Consider the following 18,422-nt stretch of genomic DNA (forward strand, 5'->3'; position numbering starts at 1 on the left):
TTCTTGTGTGGTGTTTTCCCTTTTTGTAAGATGCTTTGGATAATGAATTTATGCAAATTATATAAGAACGTCTGTAGGATCCTTAAAGGTGAAGAATATTATTCCAGTGCCACTAGTTTCACCAAACAGAATAATAAAAAAAACATTTCCCAAACAGCCCCCTGTATAACAGGTAGTCAAGAAACAGAAAGTCCCACCCCAAACTCACACCATAGAGCGAGGCCTTGGATCCAGACGTATTTTCCCATATGTACTTTTTGAAAGTCTTTGTTAAAGAGATATAAGCAATGAACCAAATAAACCAGCTATCACAACATTACACACTTTGATTTAAAGCAAAATTATTAGGAAATTAGACAAAAAGACAAAGGTACAACACCGTGTATTTGATAGTTTTAATGAGGGAAAGAACTACAATCCCATGAAGCACTGTGAATGACAATCGAACTTAAACTATTGATTTAAAAAATGACACATACACATATATACTGGTATATATATAAATGACAATGTTTCGAAAGCACCACGTTTACAGTCTACCTAAGGCTTGCATATAGTTTTCTCAGCACATTACACTTGAAAAGGTATTTTAACATAGAAAAGCCACATCACCTTTAAGGATGAAAGATTTACCCTAAAACAAAAGTATCTATGAATGTGTGGACGAGTTTGTTTTACCTTTCTTCTTGCTTTGTGTGTTTGCGGGAGTGCTGTTCTCTTCCTCTTTGAGTTCGGTTTTGACCTCCGGCTTCTTGTCCTCAGCTGTCGACCCAGTCGATGTTTCCATTGGTTCTGTCTTGCATTCATCACCTGCGGGTTCCTCCTTCTTTATCTAGCAGACCAATCAAAATAAGGTTAGGGAATGAATCTCGGATGAAGTCTCGGATTTAACAGATGTAAAAGTGTATTTTGGTTTTAGATGTAATTGTGTTTTCCTGCTCACCTCTGGTTTCTCCGTCTTAATCTCAGTCTGCATGGCGGCCATTTTCCCTGAGGCCTTATCCTCCATCTCATTCTCATCCTCTTCTTCCTGCTTGACCTCAGTTTTGGGGTCAAGTGGGGCGGTGGGCTCGGATGATGTCAGTTGTGAGCTAGGGTCAGCACTGCTGACCGATGCAGGAGTTGAGGCCTGACCGTCTGCAGTCAGAGACGACTTCTGAGACAGCTGAGGGTGGGAACAAAACAAAAGAGGAGCAGAGTAAGAGCAAATAGCCAAAACAAGAAGCGAGTCAGGAGGAAAGAGAGAACAGTCAATGGCAGTAGGAACTGCCAAAAAAACAACAACAACAATAGCTTAAGAGCTAATAGAGAAACAAATGTTAGAACAAGTCAACAGAAATCAGTCGAGTAAAAGAGAACAGCCAATAGCAAACAAAATCTAATCTAAGAGCAATTGTTCCACAGCTTCCCGCAGCGTTGGTCCGGTTTCACACTTACTCAGTTCTATCAAACCCCCATGGATTTGCGGTCATCTTGCGTCATCAAAAACGTGTAGAGTGTTATTTAATATGGTGCTATTATGGGCAGAAGAGTGAATGGCACTTGTCACTGTATGTTGCATGAAGGCGGCTTCTCTGCTGCGCGCAAACGGACTTGTTCGAGGAGACGGCTGATTTCGGGTCATTCATTTGCTGCTCTGATTACATTCACTCTGCACGATTACGCGGCACGCTTACATCAATCTTCACCGCTGTTATCCCCTACACGCGTTTCGTTGAATTAATGACGTCATCATCAGCTACAATGCAAGTGCATGTTACTTTACTTCCCAAACAAGTGCAGACCAGAGTTAAAGTTGCTGCCCGATCAGCATGACAGCTTCATGCGAACCGTGCTGTTTCGAACTAAACTTCAGTGTGAAAACTCCCTTAGTGACAAAGAAAAAAAGGATCTGACAAAGGAACTGCTGAACAGCACAATAAGAGATAACAGACAGACACATAAGAGACACTAAAGCCCAAAGTATACTTTGGATGTCTGCATTTCGCGACGGTCCGAGAGGCTTAATTTTTGTCATCAGGATGGTCCGCGGATGTCTGTGTGCAGCCCAATTATTTGCTGCATCCAAAATTGCATACTTCCCTAATATATAGTAGGCAAAAAACGGTATGTGGTAAAAGTAGTATGTACAAATACACAGTACTCATAAAAGAGTACAGGCAAAAAGTCCTTGGATGACCTACTACTTCTAGCGAGATTCTGAAGTGTGCCACGGGAGAGGATTTGTGAATGGCAGTGAAGCAACACAACTGACGCTGGTAGGTCACGTGAATGTCTGGATTACATTCATACTAGTGCACACATTTAGACTGGGTAAACCCAGCCTGATCTGCCGGCAATTTGATTTCTCCCTGCAGCTCAGGCTGGAAACCTGTACATAATATCTATCCTGCTTCCTTTACAAATTTGCGGGAACCAATCACAAACTGGCTTATCCACCTGGTGCACTATTGGTGGGTTTAATCCAATCCAATTCCAGGGCCGTTACGGCTCTGTCCAATTCCTTTTAAAGGAATAGTTCACTTTAAAATGAAAATTCTGTCATCATATACTCACCCTCATGTTGTTTCAAACCTGTATGAATTTCTTTCTTCTGCTGAACTCAAAGGAAGATATTTAGAAGAATATCAGTAACCAGACAGTTTCTGGGTCCCATTGACTTCCATAGTATATTTTTTTCCTACTATGGAAGTCAATGGGACCCAGAAACTGTCTGGTTACTGATATTCTTCTAAATATCTTCCTTTGAGTTCAGCAGAAGAAAGAAATTCATACAGGTTTGAAACAACATGAGGGTGAGTATATGACGACAGAATTTTCATTTTAAAGTGAACTATTCCTTTAACCTCTCGACGATGCTCAATGGCTTCTTTTTAGCAAACAAATCGCTCGAGTGGGTGTAAATACCACTAACTTTCATGTTTTTTTCCCGCTCTGCTTCTGCAAACCGCAGTTTTCACGTCCCTCTGCAAAGTATGTTACCCGGATCGTTGGTCTGATTGTTTGAAGGACTATCCAATTTGCGTACAGAGTCATTTGAACTATGCCGTTGATCACGCCTCTTGTGCAGTAGCAAATACATAGCAGACTCCCCAGACCAATTAAAAGATTGAGCACACATTATTATTTTCAACAATGATAACGCTCTATTAAATATTCATTCAGAATATCTGTTGTCTGTTTGATTTTTTTCTGGATTCTGAGTTGAATTATTTAATACAAATTTATTATCAAAAGAATTGTGGTAGTCAAATGAATGCACTCAATTTTAAAGGCCTGTTCACACCAAGGACAATATCTATCATGATAAAGATATAGGGCCAGATTTACTAAACCGGGTAAATTAGCGCGCAAGCGCCATTCTAAAAAAGCGCAGATGGGAGTGGAAAGTTCTGCGCGTGATCTACTGACGACGTGCAAATTAAAGAACACAGACGCAGCTGGATCATTTCCATAATGACCAACACAATCTAGCAAGAGCAGCGCAAATTAGCGTCTGGTTTAAGACATGCTTTTTTTGGTAGGTAAATAACAGCACAAACACCAGTAAATTGACTAGCGCAAACCTTAGTAAATCACCTTGCGTGATTCATTTGAATACTCTCCCACAAATTTTGCGTCCGAAAGGGAAACTGCTACAAATGCATATGCAATAAGGTCAGCCGCAAAAATAACCCTGCCCATGCCTTTTCAGCGCCAATTCTTCACTAAGTGTCTTTAGTAATTCCTGACAGTAGTTTTTTAACACCAAAACAGGTTTTGAGCTGGCGTAAGCTGTTAGAAAATCTGGCCCATAGGTTTAAAAATAATTCTAAATATAAAAGAAGTCCACAACTATAACGGCACAGAGAAACCATATCTTTGGAATCGCTTTCACAATTTTTTTCCAGCTGCTGAACGAAACATTGACAGCCAAATTAGAATCCATCCAGCTTTAAAGAGCTTGAGCATTTAAAGCGTCAGACGACATTGCAGAGCATGCTTAGAATAAATAGAACGATATCATCCACTGGTGTAGACGCTAATATAGATATTGTTTATAGTTTTATAGTTATCTTTATAGGGCTGTCGATTTAACGTTAATGTAATAAATTAGTTATGGAAAAATAACATGCTAAAATGATTTAGCACCTAACACATTTAATGCACCAGCGCAGCCCCAGACCTACTTTGGTCATCTTACATTTGTTTCATACAGTTGGATTGGTGACGAACATGAAGCAGGGCAATTTGTCCCGAGTGTAAATGTGATATTGATTTTATACAACAGTTCAATAAAGAAGAAGTAGTTAATATAGTGTTATATTTTAGACACGATATTGTCTGTTTTTGCTCAGTTTGGCCCACTAAAATATTATCTATAAAGTCAGAGCAGAACTCAGTGGTGTTTCTCTTCTGAATGAATCCATGTTTTGAGTGAATCATTCGGGTGAACCAGTGATTCAAATGACCCATTCATAAAGAGAGGCTTAATTCCTGAATGAATCAGCCATTTGAGAGAAAAATAGACATTTACTGGCAACTTACTGGCAGTTTTAGTTTCTTATTTAGTGTATCATTTCGTTAAAAAAATTATTTCATATTTTGAGGATAGTTTGCCCAAAAATGAAAATTCAGTTTATTTACATTTACTCACGCTCATGGTTGTTGTAGCTTAAAAATTTGTGTAATAAATTCTATGTTGAATAAAATAAAATATTTCTTTCTAAAACTACTTTTTATAATGTCTATTTGATCCTTTTCTCATTTAACACAATAATGACTTTAAAATGATCTTTTGGGGGTAATTTCTTAGCCAAATTTGATGTGCGATTAATTAGATTAATTAATTAATCGGCACATCATGTACTTAATTCGATTAAAAATGCAATCGCTTGACAGCCCTACTTTATAGTTATTGTTCTTGGTGTGAACAGACCTTAGCCTTAATCTTTTAAAATGTAATCAAATTAAATTTGAATGATTCCTTGAGACGTCTTGCACAACGGTTTACAGTTTAAATAAAAACATGGACGGAATTCTGTGATATTTAATAAACTGTATTATTACTGTTATTACTTTTAGAAGTACATTCTACTGTACAATAGTAATACATTAAGAACCTTTGTTTTGCGGATTTGTAGCGAAGACTTTTGAGTTCCTTTGTGTATCTGAAGATGAAGTTTAAGTGGACTGTCCTCATATAGCGAGACGACAGACGCTGAAAACACCACGAGCGGCACGCGTGCTTGAGTAAGTGTGTAGCAGACAAAACTGCGCCATTCATTCACACAGAGACACGCAGAATAAATATTTCAATAGCAGTCTTTTTGGGGTTATACTTTCACAAACACTGATTTTTGTAAAGCCCTATATCTGATCTATTCATCCAAATTTGGCCAAATTCCGGGTCCACAATTTTGTCTGCATTTTCCGCATCGCGGAAAAGTCAACCTATGAGAAGATGTGAAGATACAAGCAAAAACACCCTAAACAAACACATTCTCGATTGTGATACTCACAGGAGTGTGTGGGTGTGCACAAAGCCCGTGGGCGTTCTGGGAAGGCACAGATGACGCTAGCCCTGTTTGGGGGCCTCCAGCGGCTCCGCCCCCATGTGATTGCTGCTGTAGCTGACTGGCTTTTTCTGAGCCCACCCCCTGTGCCATCGAGGGCAGCTGCATTGCAGGTGGGGCCATAGTGGTTGAAGAAGTGGGGGTGTGGGGCTGGGGAGTCTGGTTACCCGGCAACTGCGGGGGCGTTTGGTGCGGGGCAGGGGTAGGGGTGCGGCTGCGTGCGGGAGAAGGGGAGTTTTGGCGTAAGGGAGGACAGTGCGCATGCAATCCAGGCTGTGGAGCAGGTGGGGGGAGGTTGGACGGAGGCCCCTGAGGGCCAACAGCGGCTCCAGAGACTGCAGACTGAGTTTGAGCAACTGGACTTCTGACTGCCTGTGATGGAGGAGTGGGCATCTGATTCTGAGAGAGGAAAAAGACAACAAACAAAATTCAGAGTTAACTGGGTGGTATTACTACACATCAAGAGCTGGGCGATCCATTTATTTTTTACGACATATTCCTGATAGTTTTGTTGGTGCTATAACATCATCAATACTGCAGTGAGCACAAGTTTCCTGAAGACTGTTTCATGGCTGCTGCTTGTTTCACCAATCTCTAATCAGTTCTTTCAAACCATCAGTTACAATGAATCTGTTCAATAACTGATTCAGTAATTCACTTGGGTCACCTCATGTATTAAAATGTTTGTGTATAACCATGTATATTGGAACATATAAATAGATATAGGTCACCTTTATTTATATAGCGCTTTTTACAATACAGATAGTTTAAAAGCAGCTTTACGGTGATAACAGGAAAATAATGCAACAGGGTTTGTTTATGCTATAAAGCAGATCTAGAAGAAAATAGTGTCATAGTCCAGCTTAAGTTAGTTCAGTGATGGTTATATACAGAGAGGAAAATAAGTATTTGAACACCCTGCTATTTTGCAAGTTCTCCCACTTAGAAATCATGGAGGGGTCTGAAATTGTCATCGTAGGTGCATGTCCACTGTGAGAGACATAATCTAAAAAAAAAAAATCCATAAATCACAATGTATGATTTTTTAACTATTTATTTGTATGATACAGCTGCAAATAAGTATTTGAACACCTGAGAAAATCAATGTTAATATTTGGTACAGTAGCCTTTGTTTGCAATTACAGAGGTCAAACGTTTCCTGTAGTTTTTCACCAGGTTTGCACACACTGCAGGAGGGATTTTGGCCCACTCCTCCACACAGATCTTCTCTAGATCAGTCAGGTTTTTGGGCTGTCGCTGAGAAACACGGAGTTTGAGCTCCCTCCAAAGATTCTCTATTGGGTTTAGGTCTGGAGACTGGCTAGGCCACGCCAGAACCTTGATATGCTTCTTACAGAGCCACTCCTTGGTTATCCTGGCTGTGTGCTTCGGGTCATTGTCATGTTGGAAGACCCAGCCTCGACCCATCTTCAATGCTCTAACTGAGGGAAGGAGGTTGTTCCCCAAAATCTCGCAATACATGGCCCCGGTCATCCTCTCCTTAATACAGTGCAGTCGCCCTGTCCCATGTGCAGAAAAACACCCCCAAAGCATGATGCTACCACCCCCATGCTTCACAGTAGGGATGGTGTTCTTGGGATGGTACTCATCATTCTTCTTCCTCCAAACACGTTTAGTGGAATTATGACCAAAAAGTTCTATTTTGGTCTCATCTGACCACATGACTTTCTCCCATGACTCCTTTGGATCATCCGAATGGTCATTGGCAAACTTAAGACGGGCCTTGACATGTGCTGGTTTAAGCAGGGGAACCTTCCGTGCCATGCATGATTTTAAACCATGACGTCTTAGTGTATTACCAACAGTAACCTTGGAAACGGTGGTCCCAGCTCTTTTCAGGTCATTGACCAGCTCCTCCCGTGTAGTTCTGGGCTGATTTCTCACCTTTCTTAGGATCATTGAGACCCCACGAGGTGAGATCTTGCATGGAGCCCCAGTCCGAGGGAGATCGACAGTCATGTTTAGCTTCTTCCATTTTCTAATGATTGCTCCAACAGTGGACCTTTTTTCACCAAGCTGCTTGGCAATTTCCCCGTAGCCCTTTCCAGCCTTGTGGAGGTGTACAATTTTGTCTCTAGTGTCTTTGGACAGCTCTTTGGTCTTGGCCATGTTAGTAGTTGGATTCTTACTGATTGTATGGGGTGGACAGGTGTCTTTATGCAGCTAACGACCTCAAACAGGTGCATCTAATTTAGGATAATAAATGGAGTGGAGGTGGACATTTTAAAGGCAGACTAACAGGTCTTTGAGGGTCAGAATTCTAGCTGATAGACAGGTGTTCAAATACTTATTTGCAACTGTATCATACAAATAAATAGTTAAAAAATCATATATTGTGATTTCTGGATTTTTTTTTTTTTAGATTAAGTCTCTCACAGTGGACATGCACCTACGATGACAAATTCAGACCCCTCCATGATTTCCAAGTGGGAGAACTTGCAAAATAGCAGGGTGTTCAAATACTTATTTTCCTCACTGTATATATATATAGCTGCTCTGGAGAAAACAGTGATGTCATCGTCCAACTCAGTTCAGTTCTGAGCTGGACAAACATAAATATGGGCAAATGACTGAGTTTCTGCAGTGAAGAACTATCAGTAAAAAACATGCTGTTATACTAAACAAATGTATTTTAGTGTTTGCATTAAATATTTTCAATCTATTTAGTGACAATGGCTGCTTGGTCCAAACAGTTTTGTTGAATATATTTTTCAACTATATATTTTTATATACATGTTGAATATATTTTTATGCAAACTGTGATATTTTTTTTCAGGATTCTTTGATGAATAGAAAGTTGAAAAGAACAGCATTTATTTGGAATAGAAATCTTTTGTAACATTATAAATGTCTTTACTTTTTATCAATTGTATGTGTCCTTGCTAAATAATAGTGTATAAACAGTTTTTTTTTCAATGTTAATGCTGGGCTACATCACCCATCCTTATTTCCACCCTAACATTAAGTTTTAGGAGTACACTTAAGTACCACTAAATCACACACAGCATTACTAAACACAAGAGGTGAAACATGAGACAAAAGAGGTTTCAATGAGACAATTCTAACTTAATAATCTCAAGTTATGTTAAATCTCAATGAAAAAGTAATTAAAAATTGAGCATGTTAGTCAATATTTGTCTTTCACAAGAAAAACTGTTATACACTCTTATAACCACCAAAAGACGAATCATATTAAAGTATTAGATGCATTAGAGACATCAAACTGTACTGAGTAATATATGAAATGAATGTGCTTTAATAGCTGACCTGTGGTATGGCTCCCTGCCCTGCAGGTTGGTTCAGGCCACCCACACCCTGGCCCAGTCCGGCACCCGTTCCTGGAAACTGGTTCTGCATGTACTGGTTTTGTAACTGGGGTACGTTGGGTTGAGCCATTCGAGGTGTTCCCTGCATACTCATCTAAAAATAGTACACAATAAAGACACCAAATAAACACTTAAAGTTAAATTAGTCATTCCCCTTCAGGTCACAAATGAGTTTACCTGATTGAGGTTTGTTCCCATCGGCAGGGGCGGCGTTGCCCTTTGACCCATTGGCTGCTGCATCCCCACCTGGGCAAACTGATTCATACCTGCATGGGTGAGCGAGAATGAAAGTCACAAAAAAAGACAAACACAAAAATATGGATTTATTTAAGGATGTTCAAAAGAACTGTTTTTCAACTACAGACCATTTAGTGAGTGTGTCATACCAGCAGGATTCTGCATGCGGTTGGCCATCGGATTGGGTCCAGTGGCTTGAACTAAGGGCGGATCTGAATGGGGACCATCTAGGAGAGATCAGAACATCCATTACAACCATTCCATGCAATCAATAACAAAAATCTGTGTACGATTGCGCTCGGGCGGCAACAATGTGATGTTTCCTTTTTCTGCGAAATATTCCAGGGATGTTCACCAGATGACTTTAATAGCTACATTTCTAAAGAATGAATCATTCTAGAATGAGTGGGGTGATTTTATTGGTGAGTGCAAAATAAAAATAATATAAAAGTTGGGAATTTAGGCCCGTCCACACCAAGGACGATAACTATAAAGACAACGATGAAGATATAGCTCTAAAAATCATTCTAAATATATAAAAGAATACCAGAGTCTAGACAGCTGATGAACGATAAAAACATTGACAGCCAATCAGAATCCATCCTGCTTTGAAGAGCTTGAGCTTTAAAAGCAACAGACAACAAAACTGCAGCGCGCGCTTATAATAAAAAGAAATATCAATATCATGCGTTGGTGTGGACGCTAATATAGTTATCGTTACCTTTATAGTTATTGTTCTTGGTGTGAATGGGCCTTTACTCCTGAAGACTTTTTTGAGCTGGAGCTTTTGATCCTTTCAGAGCTGGACGATATTTTTTGGGGGGTGTTTAGACATGGGTTAACTCTTTACAAGAACCAACTCAAAACTCTTTCAGTAACCATATAGTGAGCAGAGTTAAAAAACAAAACAAAAAAAACTCTCCACTTGAGATTGCAATCAGCACATTCCCACTGTTTTTAAACAATTCAGTATAAAATAATATTAATTGGGATTTTTATTGTGATTATTATTAAATAATATATTAAACAAAATAATACTGTAATGCTCCAATTTTTGTATCTTAAAATAAGAAATTGAGAAATAAAATATTATATTATTTTATAGTACTGCTGTAAAATTACAATACGGATATTTAAGTCTTAATTTACAAACATTAATGTCACCATGAAATCAAAATTGACAATTCTTGTCCTTTTATGGAATACTGCAGTATTTATTACAAAAGATTTATACGTGCGGATTCATATTTTTTAAAAAGTAAAAACTTGTAAATTGATCAAAATGACTTCCGCTCCCTCTTGCAATGTCATCTCTTCTCTTCTCTGATGACGTGTTTACTGGCGCGGGGGGGGGGGGCGGGACAAACTGTCACTCGCATGACATCACAGCAATAGCAAACCACAACCATCCAATCAATTCCCTGAGGACAAAATTTTGTTGTTGTTTGAGAAGCCGTTTCACTCAAATAGACGTCACAAAAGGGAAGAAAAGACTATCTCAACTTCCGTTTCATGCATCGAGTTTTTATTTTGACGGGTAGCCACACACGGCTGTATGCAGGTGTGTATGTGTACGTACTAGGCAGCTGTGCCTGGTTCATGCCAGCTGGTGCTTGAGGTAGAGCACTGTTGGGCATGCCAGGCTGAGCTGGCATCATACCCTGCTTCTGCAGTCGGGTTCTCCTCTTCTCCTCCAGCTCCTTCTGAATCTTATAAATCTTCTCCGCCAACAAGTGGTAATACTCCGCCTGGAAGAGATAAACATTCATGAAGACAATCATTCTTACAATTCGGTTTAAAACATGTGCACTGATTCAGTTCAAAGTCTTTTTCGTGCGCTTTTAGTGAAGACAGAAAATTGTATGGATGTATTTGTGCCTGGTTAGGCTGTTCTTTTCAGTGTTCTGTCCAACTGTGACATCTGTGTCATGGGTAAAAAGTGAAGAAACAAGTGATTCTGTCAATTCATTCAGATATAACCCACAGACATGAGACTGAATGTGCAAGCGTTTTCTTACCCTGCTGTTTGCAGATTCATACATGTCACCCTCCACTTTGCGTGCATAAGCTACAAGATTTTCCATCCGCCGATCCTTCAGTGCTGCAGGGTCTGGAGTGGGGAAGATAGCCTGCACACTACTCTCACACACACACACACACACACACACACACACACACACGTGACTGAGAACGAGCTCATGGACTTTCCAGTTGTGTGTGATTGGTAGATATGGATTTTTAAATAATTTTTTGTGTGAGCATCAAATCAGAATGATTTCTGAAGGATCATGTGACACTGAAGACTGGAATAATGATGCTGAAAATTCAGCTTTACCATTATATTTTAAAATATATTCCAAATTGAACCTGTTATTTTAAAATTGTAATAATATTTCACAATATTACCATTTTTAATAAACATTTTCAACATCTATTTCTTATAATGGGTGCATAAAATGACAGTAGTTGGTCTAAGCGGGTGTGGGTATGTGTGTATCACTCACAGTTTGTGTACGAGGTGATTCCGGAGATCCTGTGTGATGTCTTCATGCCAGTTCTTCCTCATTCCTGCAGAGGGGGGCGTGGCCGTCGCTACAGAACCCATGTTACCAACACCAGAGGCGTCATTCATCAGACTGCAAGAGAGAGACAACCCATCAAACATCAACGTTAAACTTTCACTGACCAACTATTTAAACCAGGTGCCGGTCCACTGAACCGCAGTGATGTTCAGTACCTCTGAGCCGTCATGTTCCTGTGCAACATGCCGTCAGGCAGCATTCCCGAATGCTGGTTCGTCATCGGTGCCCCGGCTCCACCGTTCACTCCCATTGAGTTCCCACCTGCTGGGGAACACATTACAAGACATCTTAGGTAAATCATGCTAAATAAACAATTCAAAATGAAAACAAGTTTCTTTTTCTTAAAGAGATAGTTCATAAAATTGTGTATATAGCTGTCAATGGGGGGACAGAAAGTAGAGCCCTGCAAGCCCGTCGGGGCCCGACGGGGCCCGACAGGCTAAGCCCATTCGGGCCGGGCTCGGGCCGTTTTTTTTTTTTACAGATCGGGCTCGGGCTTATTTTAGCTTCTCTCCTCATTGTGTATATAATTAACGTGCAGCAGAGCACACGTCACGAAGTGTGTATGAAATATTGTTATATTGATTATATTATAAATATTATACATCACCTAAGAAAGTAACACAAACGCAACACGCATACACGAACGCGCGCGCGTCACTCACGTGCATTAAACAGGTGACACTTCAGTTACTGAAAAGCAAAGAAAGGTAGGCCGTTTATTTACTTATTTTTGCGGTTTGATCCCGTAGCACTATATTCTCCCTTCATGTTTATGCTTCTGTGTAATGGACGGTTTGTCCAATATTTTTGGGCATGATGTTTCAGGCCTATAATAAAAGTTTACCTCTTAGTAGCGTGTGACGTGTGTGTGTTTGCGTGTGTAGCAGAGACAGTGCGCATCAGAGAGCGCGCGACGTGTGTTTGCGTGTGTAGCAGAGACAGCGCGCGTCAGAGAGAGAGAGAGCGCGTGCATCAGAGAGATCTTAAAAGTGATTGATGTTGGTCTCGGGTCGGGTCGGGTCGGGTTCGGGCTGAAAAAATTGCAGGCGTTGTCGGGCTGGGGTCGGGTAGGGCTTGAACACCACGGGCCAGGGCCGGGCTAGGGCTGGAGTTTTTGGCCCGTGCAGGGCTCTAACAGAAAGCTCTCAGATTTCATTACAAATATCTTTCTGTTCCGAAAATGAATGAAAGTCTTACGGGTTTGGAACAACATGAGGGAGAGTAATTAAAGGGATGGTTCAGAGTAAAATCAACCTAGGGTCCTTTGCACCATGACCTCGAGCCAAACACCCCCCCAGAAGCCTTTTTTTCCTTGGTCGAACATTATTAAAGTTAGAGCTTATTTAGAGATATAAGCCGAATGGCTTAGTGCAGGCGCTAATGGATCCAAGGTTGTATCTCGTAAATTACCCCACTAATAATGCCCAGAGTGGTACCAAACTTCTACAGTAGTACAAATAGGTTCTGTACTCATAAAACGAGGCATTGGAAAGTTTGTAAGTACATCAGGAGTATATTTAAATAACACTTGCCTGACGGCTCATGCTACCGCTAACCTGGACGTCGAGGTCACTTCAGTGATTTGGGAAAAGCATGTAAAAGTCCTGGCAGAAAGCGATGCATAAGGATGTAGTGTAACGACGCCCAGTTCCAGGAATGCACTAATATTTTGTTGGTAGTACCAGTTTGCAACAATTATTAGTTAACACTAAGTTGTCAACACTTCGGAAAAAACAATAATTCTTCGTTACACTACATCCTTATGCATCGCTTTCTGCCAGGACTTTTACATGCTTTTCCCAAATCACTGAAGTGGCGTCATAGGATCTGTTAGCGCCTGCACTAAGCCATCCGGCTGATATTTCAATATAAGCTCTAACTTTAATAACGCAGACTTGACAGGCGACAAGTGAACCTGGGACAATTTTAAATAACCAGCCATTATTTAAAATTGGAATTTCTCTGAAATTAAAAATCTTTGGAAACTTTTGGGATATTGAAAGTACACAACTGCAGGAAATATATCACACCGTGCAAGTGATTTTTGGATATTTTATTACAAGAAATCTATATTGTACCTTCAATTTTTTTATATTTTTTCAGCAAACAAGACTTAATATCTGGAGTATATGCATCTTGATTTAAGAATGATCAGATATTTGTACTGGAAAACAAGACAAAAAAAAAAATTGCAGTAAGTAAGGACTGTACACCAAGATCGCGATACGGCTTAATGCGATTTTATAAAAATTGCAAACGCTTCAATTTAATGAAATGTATGCGCTTGCATGTTTCAGTGTGTTTATATGCATGATAATCTCATTATCTGCCGGCGTTTGCAGCAGCTCGGTTTACAGTAAATGCTGCTCCACACAAACGCCATCTCTGCATCTGCATTTGCTTAATGCATTTGAGGACGCAACATGCGCCGACCATCTCATCATTCTTGTAATGAGAAGCGCTTAAAAGAGAAGCATTAAGGGCTTTGATGGTTTGAAAATGAAGAAATGAAGACAGCCATAAATATTAGGAGTGTAATAATTGTAAAATAATGTAACGTAAAATTAAATTAAATAAAATTATTATTATTATTATATTATCCTATCCATAAACACTCTATTGTAATATTTCAATGTAAAATAAAATAAAGTAATATTTCTTATTTGTTTTTAGATAGTAATTTGTATATTTGTATTTAGTGATAATAATAAAAACAACAACATTATTATTGTTATTATTATTATTATTGTAGTTTTGATATATAAATCACCTGGATTTTTTTTATTTGTATTTTAAACTGCAATTTTAATCAGAAAAATCATGCATGTTGTATTAAATTACTGAGAGAATTTTTTTTTTTCAGGTGCGTTTTATCAATCTGATCTGTTAGTGAAGAATGTAAATTTCTAGTTCTACACCAATACAGACATATAAAAGATCATCAAATAACATTAGTGGAGAAGCATTTAATCAGAGGGCCTGTCCAAATACCCACACTTGAGGTTTTTGCACTTGACCACTCGTCTACTTAGATTACGTATTTCCGGAGTTCGGCCAAAGTGTTTGAATGGACGTGAACACCGCAAGTGTTTTAAGTATTTTTACTTATAGGACTTATCACTGCGTGAGTGTGGTGCTTCATTTTCAAACGTTTTACAAAATACATATAAATCAAAATACAATAAAATGTGCAACACTTTACATTTTAAAATCAAATTATAGGTAACTTTTAATCAACTCAACTTACACTGGAAAGTTCTTCTTCACATGACGCGAAATCGGGAATACGCTAAAGGTTCACACAAAGAACAATAACTACAAAGATAACTATATTAGCGTCCACACCAACAGACGATAATAATTACATATAAATAAATAAATAATAATATAATTCTGTTTATTCTAAACGCGTGTTTGTCTGCCGCTTTAAATGCTCGTTATCGTTATAGCTGTGGTGTAGACTCTGCTATTCTTTAATATTGAGAACGATTTTTAGAACTATATCTTTATTGTTATCTTTATAGATATCGTCCTTGGTGTGAACGGGCCTTTAGCCTCAAAGACTGCTCCGAAGCACTATTAGTGATAATGTGGTTTTAGAGTGCATTAAGTGCACTTTGGCGGTTTTCAGACAAGGGATGGCCTTGCGCACTTAATTGGCGCATACACATGCTCTTAAGTGGCCAAGACAGCATTTGAACAGCAGTATTTGAACAGGCCCAGAGACTAAAGGTTAAGGAAACTCTAACCTATGTTGTTGAGCGTCCTCATGCCGGGTTGAGAAGTTGCAGAGCTCTGCTGATTCTGATTGGATGCCTGGTTGCCCTGGTAGGTGAGTCCAAGAGCAGCATATGCCCTTTCGATTGAGCTTGGGTCAATCTGACTGGGTGGGTTTAAGTTTGGGGCTGAAGGCTGGCCGCCAGGTAATGACCCACCTAATGGACCACCCATGGCCATCCCAGCACCTACCAGCAGAGCTAGAGAGAAAGATGAAGGATGGGAGATTGAAAAACCCTTTCAATATGTTGAGTACTAGAAGATATTTTAAACAATGTTTTAAATCAATTGACTCCAGTGTTGTTTTTGGACCCCATTGACTTTCACTGTATGGGCGAAAACAGCTGAAACATTCTTCCAAATATTTTCTTTTGTGTTCCACTGAAAAAAGTAAGAAAGTCATACAAATTTATAATGACTTGAGGATGAGTAGCATTTGTGCATATTAACTCACATTGCTGGTTTCTTTTGTCCCCAGCGCTCTTTAGCGGCAGGCAGACGGGACAGTCGTGCCGCGTGCAGTTCTTCCAGTGAGAGATGATCTGCCTAGAGGACGCGCAGTGAGCCACTGTCGGGGAACACAAGCATGCAAGTAAGATGCTGTCATCTTTTTTATGCGGGGGAAGAATATGAACAAAAGATTATGAATGGGTGGATTCCTGGCTCACCCTGGCAGGATTTGCCGGCCTGACAGTGGGTCATGTGATTAAGGACGTTCTTCATGGTTCTGCAGTGGGGCAGGTTGCACTGGCGGACCTCTCCGTTGGCCTGCTCTCTGCGATGGCACTTGTGAGCATGTAGTAACAGCACCAACTGCTGCTGAATGAGTTTACGCTTCTCCGGGTCCGCTGCAGGGGGCGCTACCGCCCCACCCGGGCCCGAGACGCCACCCACCACACCTGAGCTCTGCTAGAAACAGACAGAAACAAAGGGTTTCAAGGGTCAGGATTTCACGTTCCTGCAGCTTCAGTGATTTACAGATTTAAAGATCAGGGAATTAGAAAAAAACTAACTGGAGTGTCTGTTAGCAATGATGGCAGCACATATCCTTCAAGCTTGGGGTCGGTAAGATTTTTAATGTCTTAATCAAGGCTGCATTTATTTGGTCAACAATACAGTAAAACAGTTATATTGTGATATATTATATTTGCTGTTCCAAATAACATTTCTTGTTATTATCAATAGCTACGTTTACATGGACACCTTTTATTTTGATCTAGATAGATAGATAGATAGATAGATAGATAGATAGATAGATAGATAGATAGATAGATAGATAGATAGATAGATAGATAGATAGATAGATAGATAGATAGATAGATAGATAGATAGATAGATAGATAGATAGATAGATAGATAGATAGATAGATTTTCTGAATGCCTCACTATTCATAGCATTTTCAATAATAGAACAAAACGAAATGGTGTTGGCAATGTGTCGAGTTTCGCAATTTACATTCTTTCCAATTCTTCAGAAATCTGGCCATGCAGATTTGGTAACTATCCATAAATAATCGATCAACAAGTTCTGTGTCTGTGGGATGAACCACAGCCTGAGGTCTGAGGGGACATGATAACAGAAGAATCTTGGTGGCCGTTTAGAGCAGGAAGTAATCCCAGAGAGGGTCAGTGAATGTGTGTGGATGCGGTTCACTTTGACATTTTCTTTATAGGTCTCTCACCATGCTGCTCATATTCTGCCCATGCTGAGGTTTCTTGTCCATGTTGAACTGGTTAATGCTGTTGGGTTGACCCGCTTTGTTTTGGAGCTGAGGCCCAAGGGACTGTCCTCCACACTGACCATACGAACCGCCGTAGGGGCCCGGAGCAGCCATCATTCCCATCTGAGAGAGAGAAAGAGGAAAGGCTTTATCAAGAATGAACAATTGCTGGTATTTCAGTCGCAAAGGTTTCAATTATCCAAATTTAAAGAAGCAGAATCATCAACCATCAATGAGGAGTTAACAGCAAAACAAGAAAACGAACATCAGCAGATTAATTCAGCTTGTTAAATGTTCACATTATCTACTCACTTCACCCATATAATGACACTGTGGTATCAATTCCGTAAAACAAACCTCAAAAAGTTGATGAAAAAATCTAGAAGGACCAAGCAAAACAAAAGAAAATGTCATTCCCTATTTTTTCTGCCCATTTCCTGCAGTCCAGGTTGTGCAATCGCCTGTGAATCAACAAAATGGTGCGCAGTTCCTCGTATGAGGGAGTAGAGAAGGTTTTTAAAACCGAGGTCTGTTTTAGATGTGTTCAAGGATCACATCACTGAATGTCTTATCCAAACCAAAGAAACGCCACAAGATCTTTATTCATTCTGGTCTGTTTCACTACCTTATTTGTCAGTCTTACTGGACAAAAAAATTAACAAAGTTTTGTGTTTTTAAAGGAGGGGAATACAGTGCTGTCACAAGAACATAACTAATCAGATTTGTGTATTCGGATCATGAAACCAATCATTTTTCGAATTTAGTTTTTAAAACTTGAGTCTTTAAGTGAGCAAACATATCAAGAGTCCTCAAGTTATAAAGTTTGAAAATAAGAAAACTTGGCCTTTAAAAGTCATAAACTAATTTTTTTTTTTTCTTTTTTTTTTTTGACCTTTGATATTTGATATTAACTTCACCTCCAAAGCAACTAAACCATAAAGTCTAGGTCCACAGAACTGATAGGTGTGTGACAGAATCAGAACATTGCATTTTTGCTCTCAATGTACTTTATTTCAAATAATAATAATAAAAAAGCATATATATAATTATATATATTTTTAAATAATATATTGTATTTTTATTCTATTTAATAATAGTATCAACATTTTTAGCATAAACAATTATATAATAACATTATATATATATATATATATATATATATATATATATATATATATATATATATATATTATATTATAT

At 39.3% G+C, this 18,422-nt stretch overlaps 1 protein-coding gene across 14 annotated transcripts in view; it reads right to left on the reverse strand.

Annotated features, from left to right (window-relative positions):
* The window catches only part of ep300b (EP300 lysine acetyltransferase b), a 45,521-nt gene that overhangs the window by 21,083 nt on the left and 6,016 nt on the right, over positions 1 to 18,422 (reverse strand). For 4 of the 14 annotated variants that reach the window (XM_079888710.1, XM_079888718.1, XM_079888717.1 and 1 more), the window contains exons 3-16: positions 17,184 to 17,345; positions 16,170 to 16,410; positions 15,956 to 16,069; positions 15,474 to 15,701; positions 11,877 to 11,985; positions 11,644 to 11,775; positions 11,158 to 11,275; positions 10,719 to 10,887; positions 9,268 to 9,366; positions 9,080 to 9,168; positions 8,844 to 8,996; positions 5,502 to 5,954; positions 944 to 1,165; positions 679 to 832 (exon numbers count right to left, since the gene is read on the reverse strand). In XM_079888710.1, coding sequence (XP_079744836.1) covers positions 679 to 832; positions 944 to 1,165; positions 5,502 to 5,954; positions 8,844 to 8,996; positions 9,080 to 9,168; positions 9,268 to 9,366; positions 10,719 to 10,887; positions 11,158 to 11,275; positions 11,644 to 11,775; positions 11,877 to 11,985; positions 15,474 to 15,701; positions 15,956 to 16,069; positions 16,170 to 16,410; positions 17,184 to 17,345 — 2,443 coding nt within the window. The remainder of the gene's footprint in view (positions 1 to 678; positions 833 to 943; positions 1,166 to 5,501; positions 5,955 to 8,843; positions 8,997 to 9,079; positions 9,169 to 9,267; positions 9,367 to 10,718; positions 10,888 to 11,157; positions 11,276 to 11,643; positions 11,776 to 11,876; positions 11,986 to 15,473; positions 15,702 to 15,955; positions 16,070 to 16,169; positions 16,411 to 17,183; positions 17,346 to 18,422) is intronic. The other 10 variants (XM_079888709.1, XM_079888712.1, XM_079888720.1 and 7 more) reach the window with 6 other exon arrangements.

This window comes from Squalius cephalus, assembly GCF_949319135.1.
Source record: "Squalius cephalus genome assembly, chromosome: 1".
In the NCBI taxonomy this organism is placed as follows: domain Eukaryota; kingdom Metazoa; phylum Chordata; class Actinopteri; order Cypriniformes; family Leuciscidae; genus Squalius; species Squalius cephalus.